This window comes from Haliaeetus albicilla, chromosome 3 (assembly GCF_947461875.1).
Source record: "Haliaeetus albicilla chromosome 3, bHalAlb1.1, whole genome shotgun sequence".
Classification (NCBI taxonomy): domain Eukaryota; kingdom Metazoa; phylum Chordata; class Aves; order Accipitriformes; family Accipitridae; genus Haliaeetus; species Haliaeetus albicilla.
This window is the reverse complement of record NC_091485.1, coordinates 40,383,392-40,403,605: the sequence shown is the minus strand read 5'-3', so window position 1 is coordinate 40,403,605 and position 20,214 is coordinate 40,383,392. Positions and strand designations below refer to the sequence as shown.

At 36.3% G+C, this 20,214-nt stretch overlaps 1 protein-coding gene across 2 annotated transcripts in view; it reads right to left on the bottom strand.

The window, feature by feature from the left end:
- C3H8orf34 (chromosome 3 C8orf34 homolog) overlaps positions 1–20,214 on the bottom strand; it is a 180,146-nt gene that overhangs the window by 20,255 nt on the left and 139,677 nt on the right. For both annotated transcript variants that reach the window (XM_069779489.1, XM_069779490.1), the window contains 3 exons: positions 19,068–19,153; positions 13,945–14,018; positions 3,409–3,523 (listed from right to left, as the gene is read on the bottom strand). In XM_069779489.1, the coding sequence (XP_069635590.1) occupies positions 3,409–3,523; positions 13,945–14,018; positions 19,068–19,153 (275 nt within the window). The remainder of the gene's footprint in view (positions 1–3,408; positions 3,524–13,944; positions 14,019–19,067; positions 19,154–20,214) is intronic.

Below are 20,214 nucleotides of genomic sequence, written 5' to 3'. Positions count from 1 at the left end.
ATGTTAATTTCATGTTAATAGTCTAATATAAGATATTCCACACATTTCAAATGCTATTACTAGAAAAGCTGGTAAAACTGAAATAGTTGTGGAAGCCTCAGATAAAAGTGTCTCTCAACTCTTAAAGGATTAAATGTTTTGCTGTTAGTAAATTTCAAAACATAGTTATTGTTTCTAGCACACAGTTAAGAATATTTCTAATTTCCACCTTGCTGACCTATTAATTATTTCCATTTTGAAATAATTATGTCTCAAAGTACTTTTCCATTATGCTTTTAAAAAAATCAATACACATCACTTTGGAACTTGTAAGATGCCTGGCAAAAATTCAGGGGCCAATATATGACAATGTGGGCTACCTGATTTAAACCAAATGAGGAATATGTTCTTTTAAAGGTTCAGCTTAGCCTATGTCTTTGCAAAATTACTGACCTCTAACTTCCCCGTGATGATTCAGTATGCTAAGAAATTATCTGAATATTGAATGATTTAATAAGAGTTAAATAAACATTTTATTCTGGCTCATGTTTCCTTAATTCCATGATCAAGCCTGCAGATAAACAAATTATTCTAATCATTTCCCCACATATAATTAACATGTTTCTATAGTGTAACTTTTCAGTTTTATTTAGCACACATCTTCTTTCTGATTTTGCTTCAATATCAGCTTTTCAACCAGAAAGAAAAGAAAAAAAAAAATAATCACACATCTCCAGCTTTGCAGTATTATCTGATTCATAGTAAATACCAGAATTGAATTATGACTTTGGATTTTTTAAATCTCTTGTCAATGTCATTTAAAGGAAAATAAAATGCAGGCAACAGAGCAACACAAAGGCATTTTACTTTCATATCAGAAATACCAGAATAAGGATATGATTCATAATGCACTTACAAACTGTTTATGCATCTAACAGTTCTTTTTGTGACAAAATATATTCCAAAAGTATCCAATGACCACAGAATCAGTGTAACAAACCAAATTGGCAAGATACTGAAATTAACTACCAAAAAAAAAAAAAAAATTCTCCACTTGCGTGTGATATAAAGCAGCCACAGTAACATAAGAGACTGGATCTTAGACAAAAGTATTACTGAGCCATATGTAGAGAAGGAAAAAAAACCTGATTGCTTCAATATCTGATTTTGTAAAAATGCTGCTTTCAAATATCAAGGTACTGACGCAGTTGCTGGCAGTTGATGCTAGTCCCTAATTTAGGCACAGGCACCAAACTGTGCTTTATGTTAGGATTGAGTTCTATCCAGCACGTAGTCCATAAGAGAAAGACAGGCTCCTTAAGAAAGTGTATCTGAGACAGGGGACCACATTTCATCATTACACAGGTAATCCAAGTCATAGTTCAGGCATCTAAATGACTGCCTAGTACTGGGTAGAATTAATAGTTTCCAGTGTGCTTGGTAAGAGAACTGAAACAAAGAGACTTGCTGATATCAGAGACACTTGAACTTTGCAAATGTATGAGACAAATAAGGCTAAGCAAAACCACAGCATTATTATCTGAGGTCCTCTGAGATAATTCGTCATGGAAATTATGTTACGCTTGTCTGTGAGGGGAGTAGTTGTCTCAAGCAGCACTGGTGTTATAATAGGACATGAATTATTACGAATATAAGAGTCCAATGTCTAATAACTGGGCTGTTTTCTTGTCAATTTCTCAGGCAGACAAAAATTACTGAATGGTAGAACAACTGAACCCCATGTTACAGCATTACTGAAATAACGGGCCCAAAGCCAAATGAAAACAGCAGCATTGATGTGAGAGAGAAGACCTTGCAGGTCACGCAACAGCAGACCAAATCTCAGAGACTAAGTGAATGTAGCTAGTTAGCTTACGGTCAATTAAGTATTTAAAATTCCATATTCTATTGAATATGGTAGTTATTACTGTCAGCTTTGCCAAGGGAGATCTAAAGGAACTGCATGTTTCCAAACATACTCCATACAAGAACAGCTTGTACAACCATGGAAATGCGACCAGTTAGGACATCAGTCAAAGTAGGGTGATATTCACCAGAATCCTCCTGAGTGACAACTGCAGCAACACAAGGGAAGGCAAGTGCCACCTCAGTGGCAAAGGCCCCTGGGGTACTCAGGTCCCTGCTATGTCACAGAAACCTGGCGACCACAGCTCAGCCTGCTGGTCTCCTGGTTCCCACTAGACGTTCCTCGGAGAGAGGGCTCATGGATTTTCAGTCTACTTTGGCAGTGGCTACATCTCTAATAGCTACACTGACTTGAACTTGTCAAGAAAGACTGAATGACAGTATCTCTGTCTTCAGAAACAAAAAACATCTAAAAATTAATTTGTAGATATCATAATTTTTAGTTCTTGTTCCATTCCAAGCAAAACCTTTTTCTAAAGTGCTTCCCTCATTGTGCTCATAGCTTTGTCTTCTGCCTTGACTTCAGCTGTAACAGCCCCTGGATGAAAGTACAACAGCTGCACCTCTCTCTAGAGGATACAGCTCCTAAGCCTTTCACACCAATATTATTGGTAGGATAAATGTCCGAAGTATTTTAGAAAATCACACTGAAAGTGGTAAGCTCTCTGCTTTACTCTCTGAATTAACTGAAAGAAGGGTCAGATAAATTTCATTTCTCCCTCCACCTCACATACACAGTCTTTATGTTCCACTTCTGCATTGCATTTCATTGAGTTGGCCCATGAAGCGCAGCTTTCACCGTATGACAAATAGTATGCATAACATAGGACTAACATGTGACAGGTCTACGTCATACCTTATAACTAAAGCTGAAGATAAGAAAATATTGATTACAAAGAACAACAAATTGCAAACTATATCCTAGGATATCCCTCACTAATTTTTATAGAGCTCTGAAACATATTTTCACTGGAAAAAAAAAGGGGGGGTTTGTTTGACCTTTCAGAAATGGTTACTCCATCAAAGATGTTGCAGATGTTCCCCTGCATGCAAGTTAACAGACTTCACTTAGCCAGAAGTCTCATGAACAAGGTGCGCTTTTCCTGCAAAGCAAGCTATTCTCCAGCTAAAGGTCCATTGCAGCCTTTTCTAAAGACTACTTAAACGTAGGTGAATCATCAGTACCTCCTTATTGCATAAGACTTGGTGAAATGTGAAAACAAAAAAAAGTGTGTTATTAAGCTGTCAGACTGCAGCATATTTAACATGGTTTAATTAGTGTTTAATTACTATATTTACTGTAATTACAGCAAAGTTCATTACATCTACAAACACAACAATAATTGTGCTGTTTCTCTTCAACGAAGAAAGGGGGAAGTTTAAAGTTTTTACCTTTTTCATCAGCACGTGAGATAGATCATTTTTTCCTTTGACTAAAATATTTGCAGAGCTAGCTGGGTAAGTACTGCTAGGTGTTTTATGATCCCTTGCTATCATACATACCAGCTAAGTGTTTCTCCATGGTCTGAAGTTCTTTTGCTGCTAAGGAGTCCTGTAAGAGTTTCTGCCTCGGGGAACCTCCAGGTCTGACACCCATGGCATCCAGGGTCCAAACCGTCTGAGAATTAGACAGATAAAAAGAAAATGGAATATTTTTTAATGTAGTTTCACATTTACACATGAAACAATAAAAAAAGTGGTATCCTCATTTAGAACAGTGAATCTGGTGCTTTTTATGTAGAATATATAATATTTTATGCAAAATATTACAAAGTATCATTTCTTACCATAAATAACATAAATAGTAGGCATTATTTAAAAACATCATTTCTGAAATAATTCAAATATATACCTTCACACAAGCTCTTGTTCCACCCTGAGACATCATAACAGGACAAATTCTTCAATGATTTACATTCTGTGCAGTTCCAGTTACTTAGTGGGGGTTGTACTTACTTTAAATTACCGTAACATTTGGCACTGTATCTCTGAGAAGCAGCACTTCTGGGAATATCACAGCATTTCCTAATCAAAATTGCCAGTGCTGTTTTATCACTGCAAGGAGTATTCCTTTCAGGAACAGCAACTAAATCATCAGGGCAACAGAGCAGTTTGGAAAGGATGCTGGCAAACAGGCCACCTCCCCAGTCACCTCTACTATCGAACACTGTGGTATTCAAAATTACCTGCATTTTCTGGAACCCACTCAACACAGCTACAAGAAATGATTTTAAAATATACTATGAGGTAAATTTGATTAATTTTTTTAATGCTTATTTGAAATACACAAAAAATATATGACCATGTGTGCAAGACTTGGTCATAAAAACAACAAACAAAAACATTAATTAAAGCATTCTTAACAGCCTATCTGAAATATATTTTACATTATTACCTCACCAAAACATTTCATCTGTAGTCTATGGGGTTTTGGTGTTTTCCTGGGTTTCCTAAAGAAACAAGGTTTACGCCTTGGTCTCATTGTCATTCACCTCCAATTTTTAAATTTTTCGGTAAATGTCAAACAAATTTAGATAGGGGCCATGATTTCAAAGACATTAATCTGATGTAATTTCAGGGAGAAGAATGACTGAGCAGAGGAGGGAGACCCAAACTGGTGACGCTGTTCACGGAAGGCATACAGGGCCCCGCTGCTACAGTCTGCCAGTCTGGAACTATATCACCAGCAGACATGTGGGTTGCTGCACACAGCTGCAGCACGTGATGGTACTTTTCTGGCTGGACTCTCATGTCATAAGGAAAGGTGTATCACAGTTCAAAGGATGAACATGAAAATACAGGTTTGATGTCATCTCTGGTCACAAAAAATTTGCTTAACCGTAACCACTAAATAAAACACTGTAGCTGCCCCTTTTAGAAAAGTAAGCATAATTCTGCAGAAGTGAAATGTTAAATGGGAAATATTTTACACCATTTTTAATCTGTTCCAAATAAACACTGCCTCGTATGCAACTGATCATTGTGAACCACGTATCTTTAAAATATGTTAACACAGATTCGTATTTATAAAGCAACAGCTATACTGTAATGCTGCACATGCGTACATAAAAAAGCCTAGTCATGTTTATCAGCATACGAAATAGTTGGAAGCTGCAGATAATTCTGTTATTATTAACTCACAACATTTTTAGAACACTAATGATATTTTTTGATTTGCCAATTGTTTTTTATACTAGTTCTGCTCTGATTAAAGTTACCTGTATTTAATCCCAGGTAAATACACAAGAACAGCTGAATAAAACAGTATGCTATTCAGAAGTGGAACTGATCCTGCAAACACATTTGTTTCAGACAGATCACTAGACCTGATTCACCTGTTCCCCCAAGAGATTTTAAGCATTTGTCACTTCAGTCCTCATCGTGAATTCTCCATCCAAATCATAATCTGGCTTCTTGAGGTCACTACAGAATATTAATCTGTATTAGTTACCCAATATCTATGTCTAGATGGAAGAATATTTTATTCTGTAAACAATTCCTCTGAAATAAACAAAACTAAATAAGAGATAGGAAGGGACAATACAGCCTGTAACAAAACTCTAATATTTTAATTTTCAATCTGTTTTTAGATATACTCTCGTCCCAAAATTTTTATGGTGGAAAAAGGCCATTTTTATATACATTTTATAGTGTATATTTTCATAAGGGGGAAAAAGCAGCAGAACTTCAATAACGACTATAGGGGGAAAAATCCCCAAGTTTATAAAGATGAATCCTTTCTGAATATACAATTTCATGCACAAACACAACTCTGATGAAATACGGAATAAAAACTAGTTAGTGCTCCATGGTAATACTTGAAAACCAAATTGCTCTTCTAATATTCTTAACTCAGACTATTCAAGTTTATCATAAGCAAATTATTATGGGTTTTCAATAACTCTCTAACCTCCTAAAAACACAGATTTCCAAATGTTAGCCTGGTGAGAGAGTTTCACTTTCCATGTCCTATTTTCTGGAAATGAAATGGAATTATCTTTCTCTTCTACAAACCTCTACTGTTTCTTCTTACATTCTGCCTTTTCCTCTATTGTACTCCTTTCCTTTATGCACAGCAATCATGTAAGACACATACAACTAAGGTGACTGTCTGAGTAAAGGCAGCTCTCTACTGCCTGAAGTAGAATCTAAGATAAATGGTGAAAAATGATTCTTTAATGGTAGTCATCATCATAGTGCTTTAGATGTTTATAAAGACATGAGTAATGTTTAAATTAAATCACTTGCAATTAGGAGACTCCAAATCACAAAGATCATCAAACATCAACAATACATTTGTATGTTTAAATACAGGTTTTAAAATCTTATATAAGTTCATGTAACACCTATAGATAAGCCTGTGTATAAGCACATACAGGCATACAAAGACAGGCACACACATGCATTTAATAAATATTTATGTCTGCCTTCATCCTGTTAACACACAGCTACAAAGACATACAGAGTTTGTGGTCAGTTCTGGATGTAGCACAGATGTATATATTCTTTCCAAGAATAAATATTAATCTTGTATATGATTTAAAACAAATACATGTACATATTTTTAGTCTCTACTATTACATATTGTTCTATGTTCAAACTCCCTTTCAGATACGCAGTTCCAACACCCTGTGAAATTAACAAGGTAACTTTGGATGAATTTTCTGCCCATTTTTCGTAACTCTTCCTGTGCATTTTTCTGTTCTAAGTAATATCACAAGCTTATAACATTTTGTCAGACGATAGCTTCACAAAAGACTAGAACAGTATTGCACTGCTAGTTATGAAAGATGTGATATTTAATATTAGCAATTTAATTCATGATAAATTATGTGCTTATAATAGTGCCTTCCAATTAAACACTCACTTAACAGAAAATAATAATGACATGGAAAAAAAAAGGTAAAAGAGTTTATTAAGACATTAAAACTGTAGTGTAACCATTTTTTATTCCTTCTCTGAAGTTAGGTATTTCAGGGCTATAACCAACAACATTTCTGGAGGCAGGTTCAGGTAATGTTTTTTTAATATATCTAGATAATACTGAACATAAAAAATATTTTTTAACATTTTGAGACTATGAGTTCATCTAAGTGAATAATGCGTAAACATAGACAGAGGTCCTCAGTGTCTCCAGCACACAATTTATGCAACAGCCTTATTCCTAATAGATAAACACAAGCTGAAAGTATCTTCCAAACTACAATTGCCCTTGATTATTCATTAAGCTTTATAAATATTAGCACAAAATTTATAAATGGCCTATTTATATTAACAAGATTAACAAGATCTAAATATGAGGATGTTCCTGAAAGACAGCCTTGTCTTTCTAACTTGTAGAAACAGCTCTGGGCCCTGTTCATCACCTTCAAACTTTGAAGGTGAGGCAATGTCTCTTTGCACCAGAAATATGTTCAAACAAAGCCCTCAAGATACATTTGTCAACTTTTAAGGTCAACTGTGTGTCCATTTCTTAAGTGGCTTTCTTTACATATCATCATAATTTCTTCACATGCAATACATTCATTAATGCTTTTTTTACTTGGACCACTTAGCCAAATTACTGCTAAAATAAAAAATTGCAAACAATAAAGGCAAAGGTAGTCTCTCTCATCACTGATTCTCTGAACTTCTGGGAAAAACCATAACTTACTGGGAATGCCACAGTGGAATAGAAATACAATTAAGGAGGTCATGAATAAGAAAGTTTTTCCAAGATCACTGTATGTGCTTCAATCTGCAGCAATGTTAGTTTGACAGCATACATCAGTAAAGCTTTTATCCCTAAAAAAACCCAGTGCAGATGTGAATGGCTTGATCTCAGCATCGAGCTAACTTGACATGGGCTGTGTAATACCCACTGACACCTAGGGAGTTTCTACAGAGGTGCAACATTTCAGAATAGCTAAGGCCAAGAGGAAGGCCTCCAATCACCTACAACATCATCTGGAAATCAAGTGCTTGTTAGAAAATAAATTACTCTTTCTTGCAGACCACAAAAAGTGTTAATAAACAATGCAGCATTATGTTTCTATGTCATTTTGGCCTCCCTCAGAGTAAAACACCCAGGTACTCACATGCACATTCAAGCACACATACACATCTCTTTTCAGGTGTGGGAAGAGTCCCCGCCTCACAAGGGAAAGTGCTTCTTCACTTTTAAAGACTATCTGAATTGCATGATCACAATGAAACAAGGTAAAGGACGTGAAACCAAATTAATTAGCTAGTCCCTGGCAAGCTATAAATATATGCAATGGATTTTGATTGAACTTTTTCTTCTACATAGTTTTCTAATCAAGTGCAAATTTTATTGGTAACTTCAGGAGGTAATACTGTAAGAGACAACCATGCTTAGCTTTCTATGTATAACCTAGCATTTCTTTGCCGAATAGTTTAAATATCTTAAATAGACACATTTGACAGAGATCCCTCAAAATAAAAAAAAAAAAATCCGCTTTATTGAACAATTTGTTTGCAAGTGTCCCTTCCATTCTGACCAAGCAACTGGCAAGGACAGTTGTTATTCATGCAGCAGAACTTTTTGCGCAATATTTTGTTTGAAGATTCTTCACACAATATGTATTTTCTGTAAGTGTTCACCAAATGTTTAATCTTTCAGCTTCTGTAGTCTGTTCTAGTACATAAGGTGAGCTAGTCAACATGTTTTTTTGGTACTGTAAAAATAATAAACCTTCTCACAGCTCTGTTGCAATATTGGCAGCCACCTCTAATCCCCACCTTCCACATCAGGGCCTGTTCTATTTGAAATGCCATGTAATTGAAATTACAAGCTTTTTGCTTCCCATGGCAGTCAGCCAGTACATTTTACACTAAACCTTACACTAAAAAAAAATGGTGGCTTAAGTTAACTTACACATAGTTTTTCTGTTTACAGGCAAGAGGGAAGGAAGATATATGTGGGCACCTGGGGATCACATTTGTTTCAGTTTCTGAAGTGTAACCAGAACAATTTTTTTCTAAACTTCAGTCCTGTTTTACTTACTGTTATTTGGACTAATATTTTTGAATTTGTCATGCCCAAGAAACCAAAATTTTAGACACATAAGAACAAGGTACTCATTGATTATTTTTTTTTTTTACATTTTTTTTTTTAAAGGTCATAAAATTCTTTCAACTTAAAATTACATTGTAGAGGATTAAATCTTTTCAAATAAGAGTATTTTCACTCCAGAAGACATCTGCCCTTCTGTCTGCCCCATGAAAGGTCTGTTTGGAAGCACTAACCACATGCTGCATGCAACGCCTGCCAGCAGGGCTGATGAACTGAACTTGTAAGGAGCCAGGGCCTTTCTGGAAGCAGCCCTTATCCCTGGGGATCTGGGCAGGGAGGTGCGGCAGCCTCGTCACACATCACAGGGGTCAGGCAGACACCTAGGGAGCTCAAGTTTTGCAATATGCAACATGATACCAGCAAAAAGAATATAAGCAGGTAAGAAGTGAAAAAAATTTTTAAGTACTTCAGGTGTTCTCCAAAGTGAAAGAGAATTTTAAAAGTAAGAAATAATTATTTTGCAGCTGTATGTACAAAATGCTGTCTGTTTTATGGGATTTGTTTTACATAGGGAATGTCTCAACCAAAGAGGTTCAAGGTATGTAATTCAAACTACTTGCTTAACTACTTGCAGGAATATCACTTATTTCCCAGGAACCTTGATGTTACATTAATTTAGTTAATAGTAATCAAACTTACATGTTTGCAGGTTTTTTTGGACTAGCTGTGGAGGAGTTGCACTAATCTAATGTTATCTGTTGTTATTATTATTATTATTACAGAAAATTTAAAAATTTAAAGTTAAAATTTAAAATTTTAACTTTATGTGCCTGAATTTCCACATAGTTACAAAAGCCAACTTGGAATTGAAAACTTTTGTATCAGAACACTCTAATTTTGTGTGCATAATATATCAATATGACCTTTAGAATTCATACTACCTCACAGGCACACTGCTGTTGCTCCTGATGTGGCAGTGGAACCTTAAAATGCTTATTTTAATGACTAACTTCATAAATGCTAAACAGTGACCCCAATCCAGCAAATAATTTATAGATTTAAATACTGAACTTTGGGTGATTTATAGCTGTCAATTACACCCCAACTTGTACAAGTAATTAAGTTACTTCTCAGCATTGTTCCCAGGGAAAATAGTGGGAAAAGCTAAGAAAATTTCTAACAATTACAATTTAAATCATGTGTCACCAGAATATAGCTGAATTCAACATCATTGATAGCAAGAATTAAAAGCTTAATTTTTCCTTGTGCATGAAGCCTCAAGGCATTTCACAAATTGAATTACCATTAAGGAATTTCTGTATTTATCACAGAAAATCCATGTGTGTGTTCCTTCTAGGAAAGCAACTGAAAAACTCCAAAGCAGTAGGGAAAACAGGGGAAAACTTATTTAAAACAAAACACCTTTATAAAAGAATTCGTTAGAGTATTGTTCTCACAGTAATAAAGAGCAAAAACCCAAGGCAAATTCATGCAGAAATGCCTTTTGCAGTTGGACAACTTTTTTTTCCACAGTTTCTGTTACACTTGGATTGGTTTGCCTTACATGGATAATTTGCAAAGAAAAATATACCTTTTTATGTGCACATGCAAAGAAAGATGAGTGAATGCAAAGATTCACATAAAAAACCAGTAAGTATGAGTCCTGTTAGATCCAGGTGGTAAAAGAAGCAACTCGGAAGGCAAAGGCTACTCAATGTGAATTGCCCAGTGCATGTGCTCTCTTTCTTTATGTTAGTCACTGTAAATTTAGTAACTTCCCCTGATACCTTACTTTTCCATTTCGGTCAGCGTTCCAGCCCACCTAATTTTTTCCTAGTATCACTTCAGTGTTTTCTTAAAGCTTGCTAGCCAAATATTTATAAAACTCATTTACAAAATCATAAAGTAAAATAGGACTCTGAGTTCACCACACTGCAAAAATCTCAAGAAAAAGTTTTGCATTTTGCCTAGCACTTTTTGTTACATTAAAATATTTGTCAGAAAATGAGCCCTGCAGTAAATTAGGATCTCTAAGGACATTTTGAATGCTGCTTCCACTTTGAATTCTTGCAAAACACTTGGGAAGAGTGCCAATTCCTGTAAATACTTCAAATTGCTTTTTGCTAGCTTTACTCGTTTATTCATTCAGTATGCCTTGTTTGGGATTGTGCAGCACTGAAAATGTAAGTTCTCGATTTTTCAAATATCAACTCTCTTCATGAAAAATTAAGCATAGCAAAAGATTCTATTAAAAAAGGTTTAAAGGAAAAAGGTCTAATTACAAAAACTTCCAGAATCTTCAGAAATTGAACAGTAAACATATACAATATTACAAGAAAATCATGTAACCATAGTATAAATTACATGAAGCATGTTATAGACATAGGTGTTGCCTATCTCTTCTAAGTACTGGTATCCAGATTGCTTTAGTCTCCACATCAAAGATCTTACATGTGGACTTATATACGGGACATGAAAAAAAGAACACACAGAGCTCTTTTCTAAAGATCCTTATGCATAATTCTTGCTGCTTTATCCTACAATTTTTCTCAAAACACTTCTCCTCTGAAGGCCAAGGCACTTTTAAAGAAAATTTGTCAAATATACATGAGTAGAGAGAAATTTATGATAATGATCCATTTAACTAGCAACAGACTCAAATTACCCTATTGGAATGCAGTACCAGTATTAAACATGGCACACCTTGAACCAGATCAGGAATTTTTCCACGTAATATGCACATTTGAGTAAGTGTCAGGAACCAATTTGTCCAATTTATGAGAAATGTCTGATCAACATTGTATTTATTCTATTTTTCCCTCATCTTGTATCTCATATAATATCTGAAAATCATTTCAAGTCACGAGAATGTATTTTGGTATCAATTCTGAAGTAATTTTACAGGCCTATTTCTTATTGTTTTGAAGGATTTGTGGGAATCCATTGCAAGAACGCATTTATCTTCACAGCCTTCCTATGAGGAACCTCAGTTTTACCTCTATATTTTATATGTCAACACTCAAAGAATAAGTCTCACTGGAAGTTATTAGGGGACCATGGAACAGATCTCTATTCCTTCAGAGCCCTAAAAGGCAACAATAGTTGGATCATTTTTTTTCTTTTTGAGGAGGTACAGTTGCAGACAAACATACAGTGTTGGATAGCTGCATCTTATTGTAAATAATAACCCATTTTAAAGAGAGAAAAGTACCCAATCAACTAGCTACACACTATTTAAGAGCTTTAAGATACAAGCCACAAAAAACCCCCAAAGCAGGTGAGCTAACATTTACTGGTTTATGGCTCCTTAGTAACTTAGGCTAAGGAATTTTCTAAGAGCTCAGGAAAAGTGAAGCTAGCTGCCTTTGCCCTAGGGAGAGGCTGGGTGGGCAGAGCAATAGCTTCAACTGCTCTTCTCGCCTTCTCTTTGCAGCACTGGCAATAACAGCAATAGCCAGTGTGGCTTTCAGGGATTCAGCCCAGGCAGCTTTGCTGCCTCTGGCAGTCTACTGCTCCAGGCAACCTTACCTATGCCTAGAACTAGCAGAGCGTTAAACAATACATGTACATATTGTTTGTCTGTTCACAAGCATGCACACACAGAGCATATATCTAAAAATACTCAGTTGAAGGCTCTGTATTTCTATAGCAAGCTTTTGCTAATAAACATAACGATGTTTTGTTTTCCTTGTATCTTTATTTTTCTGTGCAATTCAATTTATTTGTTGCTCTTTCCCTATGCTACATGTCTGCAGAACTGGTAAATCAAAGCTGGTAGCTGCAGGTCCAAATCAGTAAGAAAAATGTGGGTTCAGAAACTGCTGCAAAATTTATTATACCTCTCTGTTCATTGGTGTGAAGCAGAAAGGAGGCTTGAGAAAGAAGCTCAAAACAATGACAACTAAAGTTCTGCTCCTTACTACTCCTTTTGACCAATATCTGCAAATGCTCTGTAAGGTTCTTGCACTCCCAAGTTCTCAAAGAGCTTTAGGAATTGATCTGGAATTCTGTATCTGCCAACTGCTTTGATAACTCTGGTTGGAAATACTGTATGTTCAGTATTATTTAGCTTTATTCGTAGTACTTAATCAGCTTCCTGAAAGACTGCAGGATCCGTCTGCATTGTCATTTTTCTTTTTTAGTTAATACTGCCCTTTTTTCCTTAGCTGACAAATACTGAGCCCTTCTTTTCACTTACTTTATCAACACTAAAGTGTGCTATAAACCAGTATTGCTATGGTTGAACAGGAATTAATGTGTCCTCTTACAGCTGTCTAAAATTTTGCAAAACCAAACAACTATCATCAAGTTATTTGCCTTAGAAAAAAGCAGTCCCTTCTTTAACCTATATTCAAATTTCTGATGCAATACAACTAGCGCCAAAATTCTGATTATATAATTTTTTAAAAAAATATTTTATTGCGGGTTATATTTTCTGCAAACTGCAAATCTGAAAAGATTTTCTTAAATTTCACAATAAAAGAACTGATGAAAATATTACCAAGCATAATATTGCATTATTTAAAAAATATACATAAATTACCCATACATTTTAAATAGACACCTCTTGTTTATTAGTTTCCAAGCAAATGTTACCATAAAGCTAAATTATAGTTGAGATATTATGTCATATTTCATAATGAAATTTAAGAGTTTTAATTACTTTGTTCTCTTAATTTTGTAAAATTGAATATTATCTGGTAAAATGGATATTTGACTAACATTTAAGAACATATAGACATAGTATAAAATGGCTGCACTTTCAATGGGAGCTATACAAGTAAGTCCAACAACATACGGTTTTGTATGACTTTATAATAATTTATTTCAAAATATTACCCTTCCTAGAATGAAAAAAATAAAACAGCCAGAGAACTGAAAATTCAGAAGGGTTAGGTAAATTAAGTTTTCTTCTCTCTAGGATAACAATGCTGGCAAGCACAACTTTTATCTCTATGCAAAATCCAGTATTTGTCAAACTATTTTTCAAAATTACAGGATTATCCAAAAGGGAAGATACTTACAGATCCTGCCACTTGAGAGGCACTCTGAAATTCATCAATATCTTCTGTAAGTGTTTCAACCCCAGGTACTTGAGCTGTTCCAAAGAGGTAGAAGAGAAGTAAATCACTCTAATTAAGAAAGCATTAGTCACTTTGAAAATAAAATGCCTATAAATTATCTGCTGGGAAGGTAAATGTGGCTACTGTAAACACACTGCTTTTCAGTTACACTTCCATGGATTTTAATTTATGTATGATTTTAATTTATAAGCTTAATGCAATGTGGAGCAGCGTCTCTAACATGATTAGAGTGATAAGCAAGCTTCCTTCAGCTGCCAAGGTGTCTCATAGGTTATTTATTATTTTTACTATTAAAAATAAATACTGTTTGTCCTTTACACAAGTGAGTAGTAGATCTTCAGCTTTAATAAAATCAACAAAATTAAATTTAATTAATTCTGTTAAACTAATTAGAATATAGTTAAAAACCTTCAAGTAAAAGTTCTGGTCACTTTAGGCAATGTTTAAAAGCCATGCAAGCTATAATTTTTCCCCATACTGCCACATTTGTAAAACAACATGACTTGGTGAGAAGTCTAGAATGCCTCTTTGACACATACGTAATGACTTAAAACAGAATTTATGTACCTATGTCAGAGAACGCAATTTCCAAGTAACATGCTATGCATTTTCACTCTGCCTGACAGTCTGCTAGGCACTTAGATGCTGTTCATAAGCAGTCTAAGAAAACAAGATGCCATGATCTTCCCTAGGTTCTGCTGTTATTCAGAGATGTAGCAGGGAGGTCCTTATGTTTCCAGAGTGCCCTGATTTGTTAAACATCTCAGCCTGTATTTACTATAAAGACAGAACTATACCGAAGTACAGCAACTGTGGTTACCACATTCATTGCAAACACAAATGAAAGTGGCGGAAGAAGAGGTGATGATAATGCAAAGTTGTGGTCAGAGAACTGCGCAGGAGTTGTGAGATGATGCCACATTTTTGCCACTGCCATATCTAGTTTGCAACCCTAATTCCCACATATTTGCATCCTTACTAATTTTTTACCCTCGTCATGCAGTTCCATCTGGAATAGCACTATATGTGTTTCATACACTGCTATTTCTATTGAACATCCCCAATGTCTAACTTTTCGTCTGCATCCAAATGCCTGTTTTGAACTTTCTACTATATTGGAAGTATATACTATACTTTCCTACTTTAAAGGAACATAGGAGCTACACATCCTAGTCTATTCAAGTTTCTTCAAGTAGAAACTTTCTGGTTTCTACTGGATAGAAACAGGAGCTGGCTAACTGCAAATAATAAAAACCAGTGACTCCTGTTTGATAGGAAATGAACTACTGATGTGAAATTTGCTTAGTAAAATTTATTTAGCAAACTGAATATTATGTATCACAGCATAATCTGTAGATCTAATAACATAACAGAATAGGAAATACCACATGTACACATTGTGGTATAGTACCATATAATCTATCGTTTTCAGTCAAATCATATCATTCCAGGTAGAGTCACAAAAGAAACAAGTCTTTGCCCACACCTCAGCAATATGTGGAGTTGCATACTACACTGTAAAGTAACTAAAAACCAGCTTTTCTCAGACAAATTGAAGAGTGGTTTAGAAGTTTAGAAGTGCTATGCTTTTCATTTATCCAGTATTGAGTTTACTCCCTAATAAGTTATTGTATTTCAAGCTTTCTTCTACAAGAATGCACTGACTGCAAAAATCTTATCTGCAATAATGTCTTCTTTTTCTGACTTATACTATGGCTTTCACTCAAAGAGTAAGGTACTTTTCGGCAAAAAAGACCAAAACAAGTGAAACAAGGTCCCGTGGTACTTATAGACAACTGGGATTAAATGAACAATTATCCTTTTATGATACTACTTCTTAATATCCAAATTAAAAAAAAAATACACAGCAGTAGACAACCTTTACAATCCCCCCAACCTGAAAAACAGGCTGGGGGTTGACAAATGCAGATTTTTACTGGATCAATCGTGTTGTGGTGTCTATCTTTTGAAGCCTCAGCCATTCTGCCCATCTATCTGTACAGAACAAGAGCAAGGCTTAATGGAGGACTGATGCAGGAGACAAACCTGACAGGCTTGGCATCTACAGGGGAAGCTTCCTGTGTGGTCACCGAAGCTGCCTCTTCTAATCAAAATCAAGAACCTAGCTATTAAATTCTTCCCTTAGTTCTTTCCAATTAAGTGGTCCAATGGGAAAGAGAAACAGTTTTGAGCGGTATAGTTTAGGACAGTAAATAGAAACTACAACACGTGTTCTCCGATCTTGAGACCTGATTCCCATCTCTCATTTTCACTACTTAGATCAAACACAACTCTGTCCAATTCAGCAGGATTATACTAGAGGGAAATCAGTATAGTGGTTCATTAGAACCAGATCCAGATTACCAGTGGAGTCAGTATAGTGCCTGATGCTTGCCTGATGCTGCAGATGATCTTTTTACATAAGCTATTACATTAACTTTATTAGGTGGAATTGCTTTAGTAAGGCTTATTTATAAGGGCTGTTAGATCAGATGTGCTGCCAATTACTTCTGAACCTTGTTCACCTGAAATCCACAAGAGAGATGCTCCAGCTCTAACAACTTAACAATTTCCCACTAACAAAGAAACAGATCATTATCTAAAGAAAGCTACCCTCAACTTTGCTGTGCATCAGCACCTTGCTTGCATATTCTTGAACAAATGGTTTACATCAGCACTTCCCAACACATAGTTTTCTCTCAGTAAGGTCACTGGTACTGGTAAGTAAAAGCAGAAAATAAATTCAAATAAACCTGGTAAGTGAAGCCTGTTAGTCACTTTTTCATGATATAATACACTCTTAAGAGGACATAACTAAAAATTCAGTGTAACATGATGCCTTGGTTACTTAGGGTTTTCTAACAATATCTTTAGGAGTCTCTTTTATTATCTTCTTCTCATACATAGTATTTATTGGAAATAAATATCAGATGCACTGAAAACAAGGATTGTGCTGCATTTATAGGAAAGATTGATAGAATGGGCAGTTGCCCGAGTTCTGTGCCTGTTTCTAGCCTGTGCCTACTTGTAAAATCCAGCTGTGCTTTTTTTTCAAATCAAAATGTATTACTAGCCAACATTTCAGGAAAAGAAAAAATATTTTGAAACGCTGAACATTTCTGAGAGTGCTTCTTGACAGAAATTTGGCAGTACCTCACTGTTGACCTCAGTCCTTTTACCCTAGGGGCTCTGCTATTTTCTAGCTATATGACTAACAGATTCATGTATATTCACAGACATGAGGTAGATGTGTTTATAACAACATGAATGTCATTGCCCCACCTACCTATCTAACTTTTACTCCCTATATTTTTATTGGAGGTGTTTTTTTAGGGCAAGTGTTCTCCATCTTCTCTATATCCATACTGACTACAGAGTATCCAGAAGTGGATAAAAGTAGTCCAAGTTACAATGGCTATAGCACTCTTGTGCTCCAAACTCTGTGACCACGAAAGATCCAGCTTCATTATTACACAGCATCTAGCACCTTCTGACAGTTTCACCTTTAATCCTGGTGCCTCTGCCATTTAGCAACAGCTTACTATTTTACCGAAGCCTACAGTTTCAGAAGATGGCATGGCAAAGTGGGCGTATTTCCACTTCAAGAACAAGGGTACGCAGGAAGAAAAAAAGAAGGCAGAGATCTGTTCAAAACAAATTGTTTCAGGAACTGTAGAACTTTTTCCTACATGTATGTCTTACCCCTGTACTTGTTTCTGCTGCAATAATCTCATGCTTGCATATCCCCTTACCTATCCCAAACAAGCCACCACCATCTCCCTTCCTGGGGATTACTCCCATAATGGAAGAATTTTGCCTTCCTTTCACAGGGCTTGAGTGCAGTCACCAGTCTGGGTCTCTCTTGCTGATAATCTTCATCAAGCTTGTAAGTAAGTCCCCTATTAATTTTTTTTATACAGTGATCAAAGGCAGATGAAAGGAAAAACAAACGGCATGACTGCATGAAGCCATGCATTCTCACAAAACTAGTTTGAAAAATCTATCTTTAAAGCCACACTAGGTACTAATGCTGACATACATTGGTTTACAAATGAGGCAAGAGAAATGAGCAAAACCTCAGGTTGCTGTCATACCTAATAGCAAACCTAGTAGCACTAAATAGCAGAGTTGTTAGGATAATTAAAAACAACAAAAGTTAGTTCCGATTTGTTTTGCATTAATTAATCAACATAGCTAACTTGTCTGTGGCTGCTGAAGACTAAACTGCAAATCAAAACCTCCTATTAATAGACGCGGCTGGTTCTACCCAACAGTAAGGAAATGGACTGAAAGATTTATCTTTGCAGATTCTCTGTTCAAACGTCTATTTGCTTCTGTCTCCATTCCAGTGACAGCTAAGATAAAGTTAACCTTCATCAACTTAATCTTTCAGAGGAAAGCAGGGCATTCTCTGGCAAGATATCCCTTAGGAAGTACCTTCTCCATTAGATTTCAGGTGTTATTCTGTCCAAAAACCTGAGCAGAAATTGAAATAAAGCTGAATGTCCTGACTGCAGATTAGCACAGCATATGATTATGTTTGTATGAGGAGAGAAACTGTTCTTCAGAGCTACTGTATAAACTCCTTTTTATTTTATTTTAATTCTAGTCAGTGGTGCTTGGAGAGATCAGAGGAGCATTTCTGATACTTAGTTTAAAAACAGGGGAGAAATTCTGTAACTCTTTTTATTTTTACTGTATATTATTTGAATCCTGTGGATGCATTTGTAGTATTAAATTAAATATTTCAAAGACCATTCTTAGGCATAGAGGCCAACTGGAAATGAACAGCCCACATCAACGCTATTAAGCTATTTTACACCCAAAATAGTGTGCTAACATACAAAGTGTCTACTAAGAATGAATCCTGACCCCAGGTGGCTCCCAAAATATGCCTAGGAATTATTCTGGAGTGCTAATTGGCCATGACAAATGAGTTCAAATGCCCAGGAACATCTCTGGCAGTGTTTAATCTTTTACAGACATAACCTCTACTCTTAAATTCAAGAAGTTGGTTTTGTTTTTTTTTTTTTTTATGAGCAGCAAATATTTATGTAACTTACCATCAGAGTCTGACACTGCTGGCTCAGATGTTTGAGATACCATGGAGACATCTTCTGGCCTTTCTGCCAAATTATCTCCTTGCAATCTAAATTGTGGAAAAATGGAACATTTGTAATCATATTCCACAGATAAGACACAGAAGAGTGTTATCTCTGACTACATACCCTACTCGCAACATTGTCCTAATTAAAAGGGTAGCTTTGCTGAAAAGCCGATATCCATGTTTCAATCATACCATCCCAGATCATCTAGTAACCAAAAGTAGCCTCTACGAAACAGTCAATTGAATCCTAGCTTATGTATTTTTGTAAGACTTATTTTAACAACAGTGGGGGTTTGGCTCATGCGCATATGAAACTGCAAGTTTCCTCACTACATTCAAAAATATTTTAATTGAACAGGACTGTACTGGGTGTCCATGTCAAGGTGCTGGCAGTGGCAGGGCTGCAGGGGTGGCCTTGGTGCGAAGAGGCCGGGGTTTCCCTGTGCCAGACACAGGCAGTTCTGTCTGGCTCCAGAAGACCCATGGCAGGACACAGCTGAGGCCCTCAGCCAAAATGGTGGCGCCTCAGAAAAAACATAGTTAAGGAAGAGCAAACAATGCCACACAGGCAGAAGAGCAGGCAACAGAAAGAGTAGGAAACAGCAGTGGGAACACCAAGGTCGGAGGAGGAGGTGTTCCACACTCCGGAGCAGATACTCCCTTGCAGCCCATGGCGAGGAGCATGCCAGAGCCGATATCCTCTGCAGTCCGTGGAGGACTCATACCAAAGCAGGTGGATATGTCCTAGAGGGACTGTGGCCTGTGGAGAACCCACAATGGAGCAGATTTTTCTCCTGAACGACTGCAGCCTGTGGGGAGAGCCCACGCTGGAGCAGGTGATATGTGTGAGGAGGAAGGAAGGGCAAAGAGGAGATGTTATGGACTGACCACAACCCCCCATTCCGTGTCCTTCCTGTGCCGCTCAGGGGTGGGAGAGAAGTCTGGAAGGAATGAGTGAAGCTGGGCCTGGGAAAGTGGGGAGGAGAGGTGTGGGTTTAATGTTTGTCTTTTTGTTTCTCATTACCTAAATCTATTTTAATTGGCAGTAAATTAAATTAATTTTCCCCAAGTCAAGTCTGTTTTGCCCATGACAGTAACTGGCA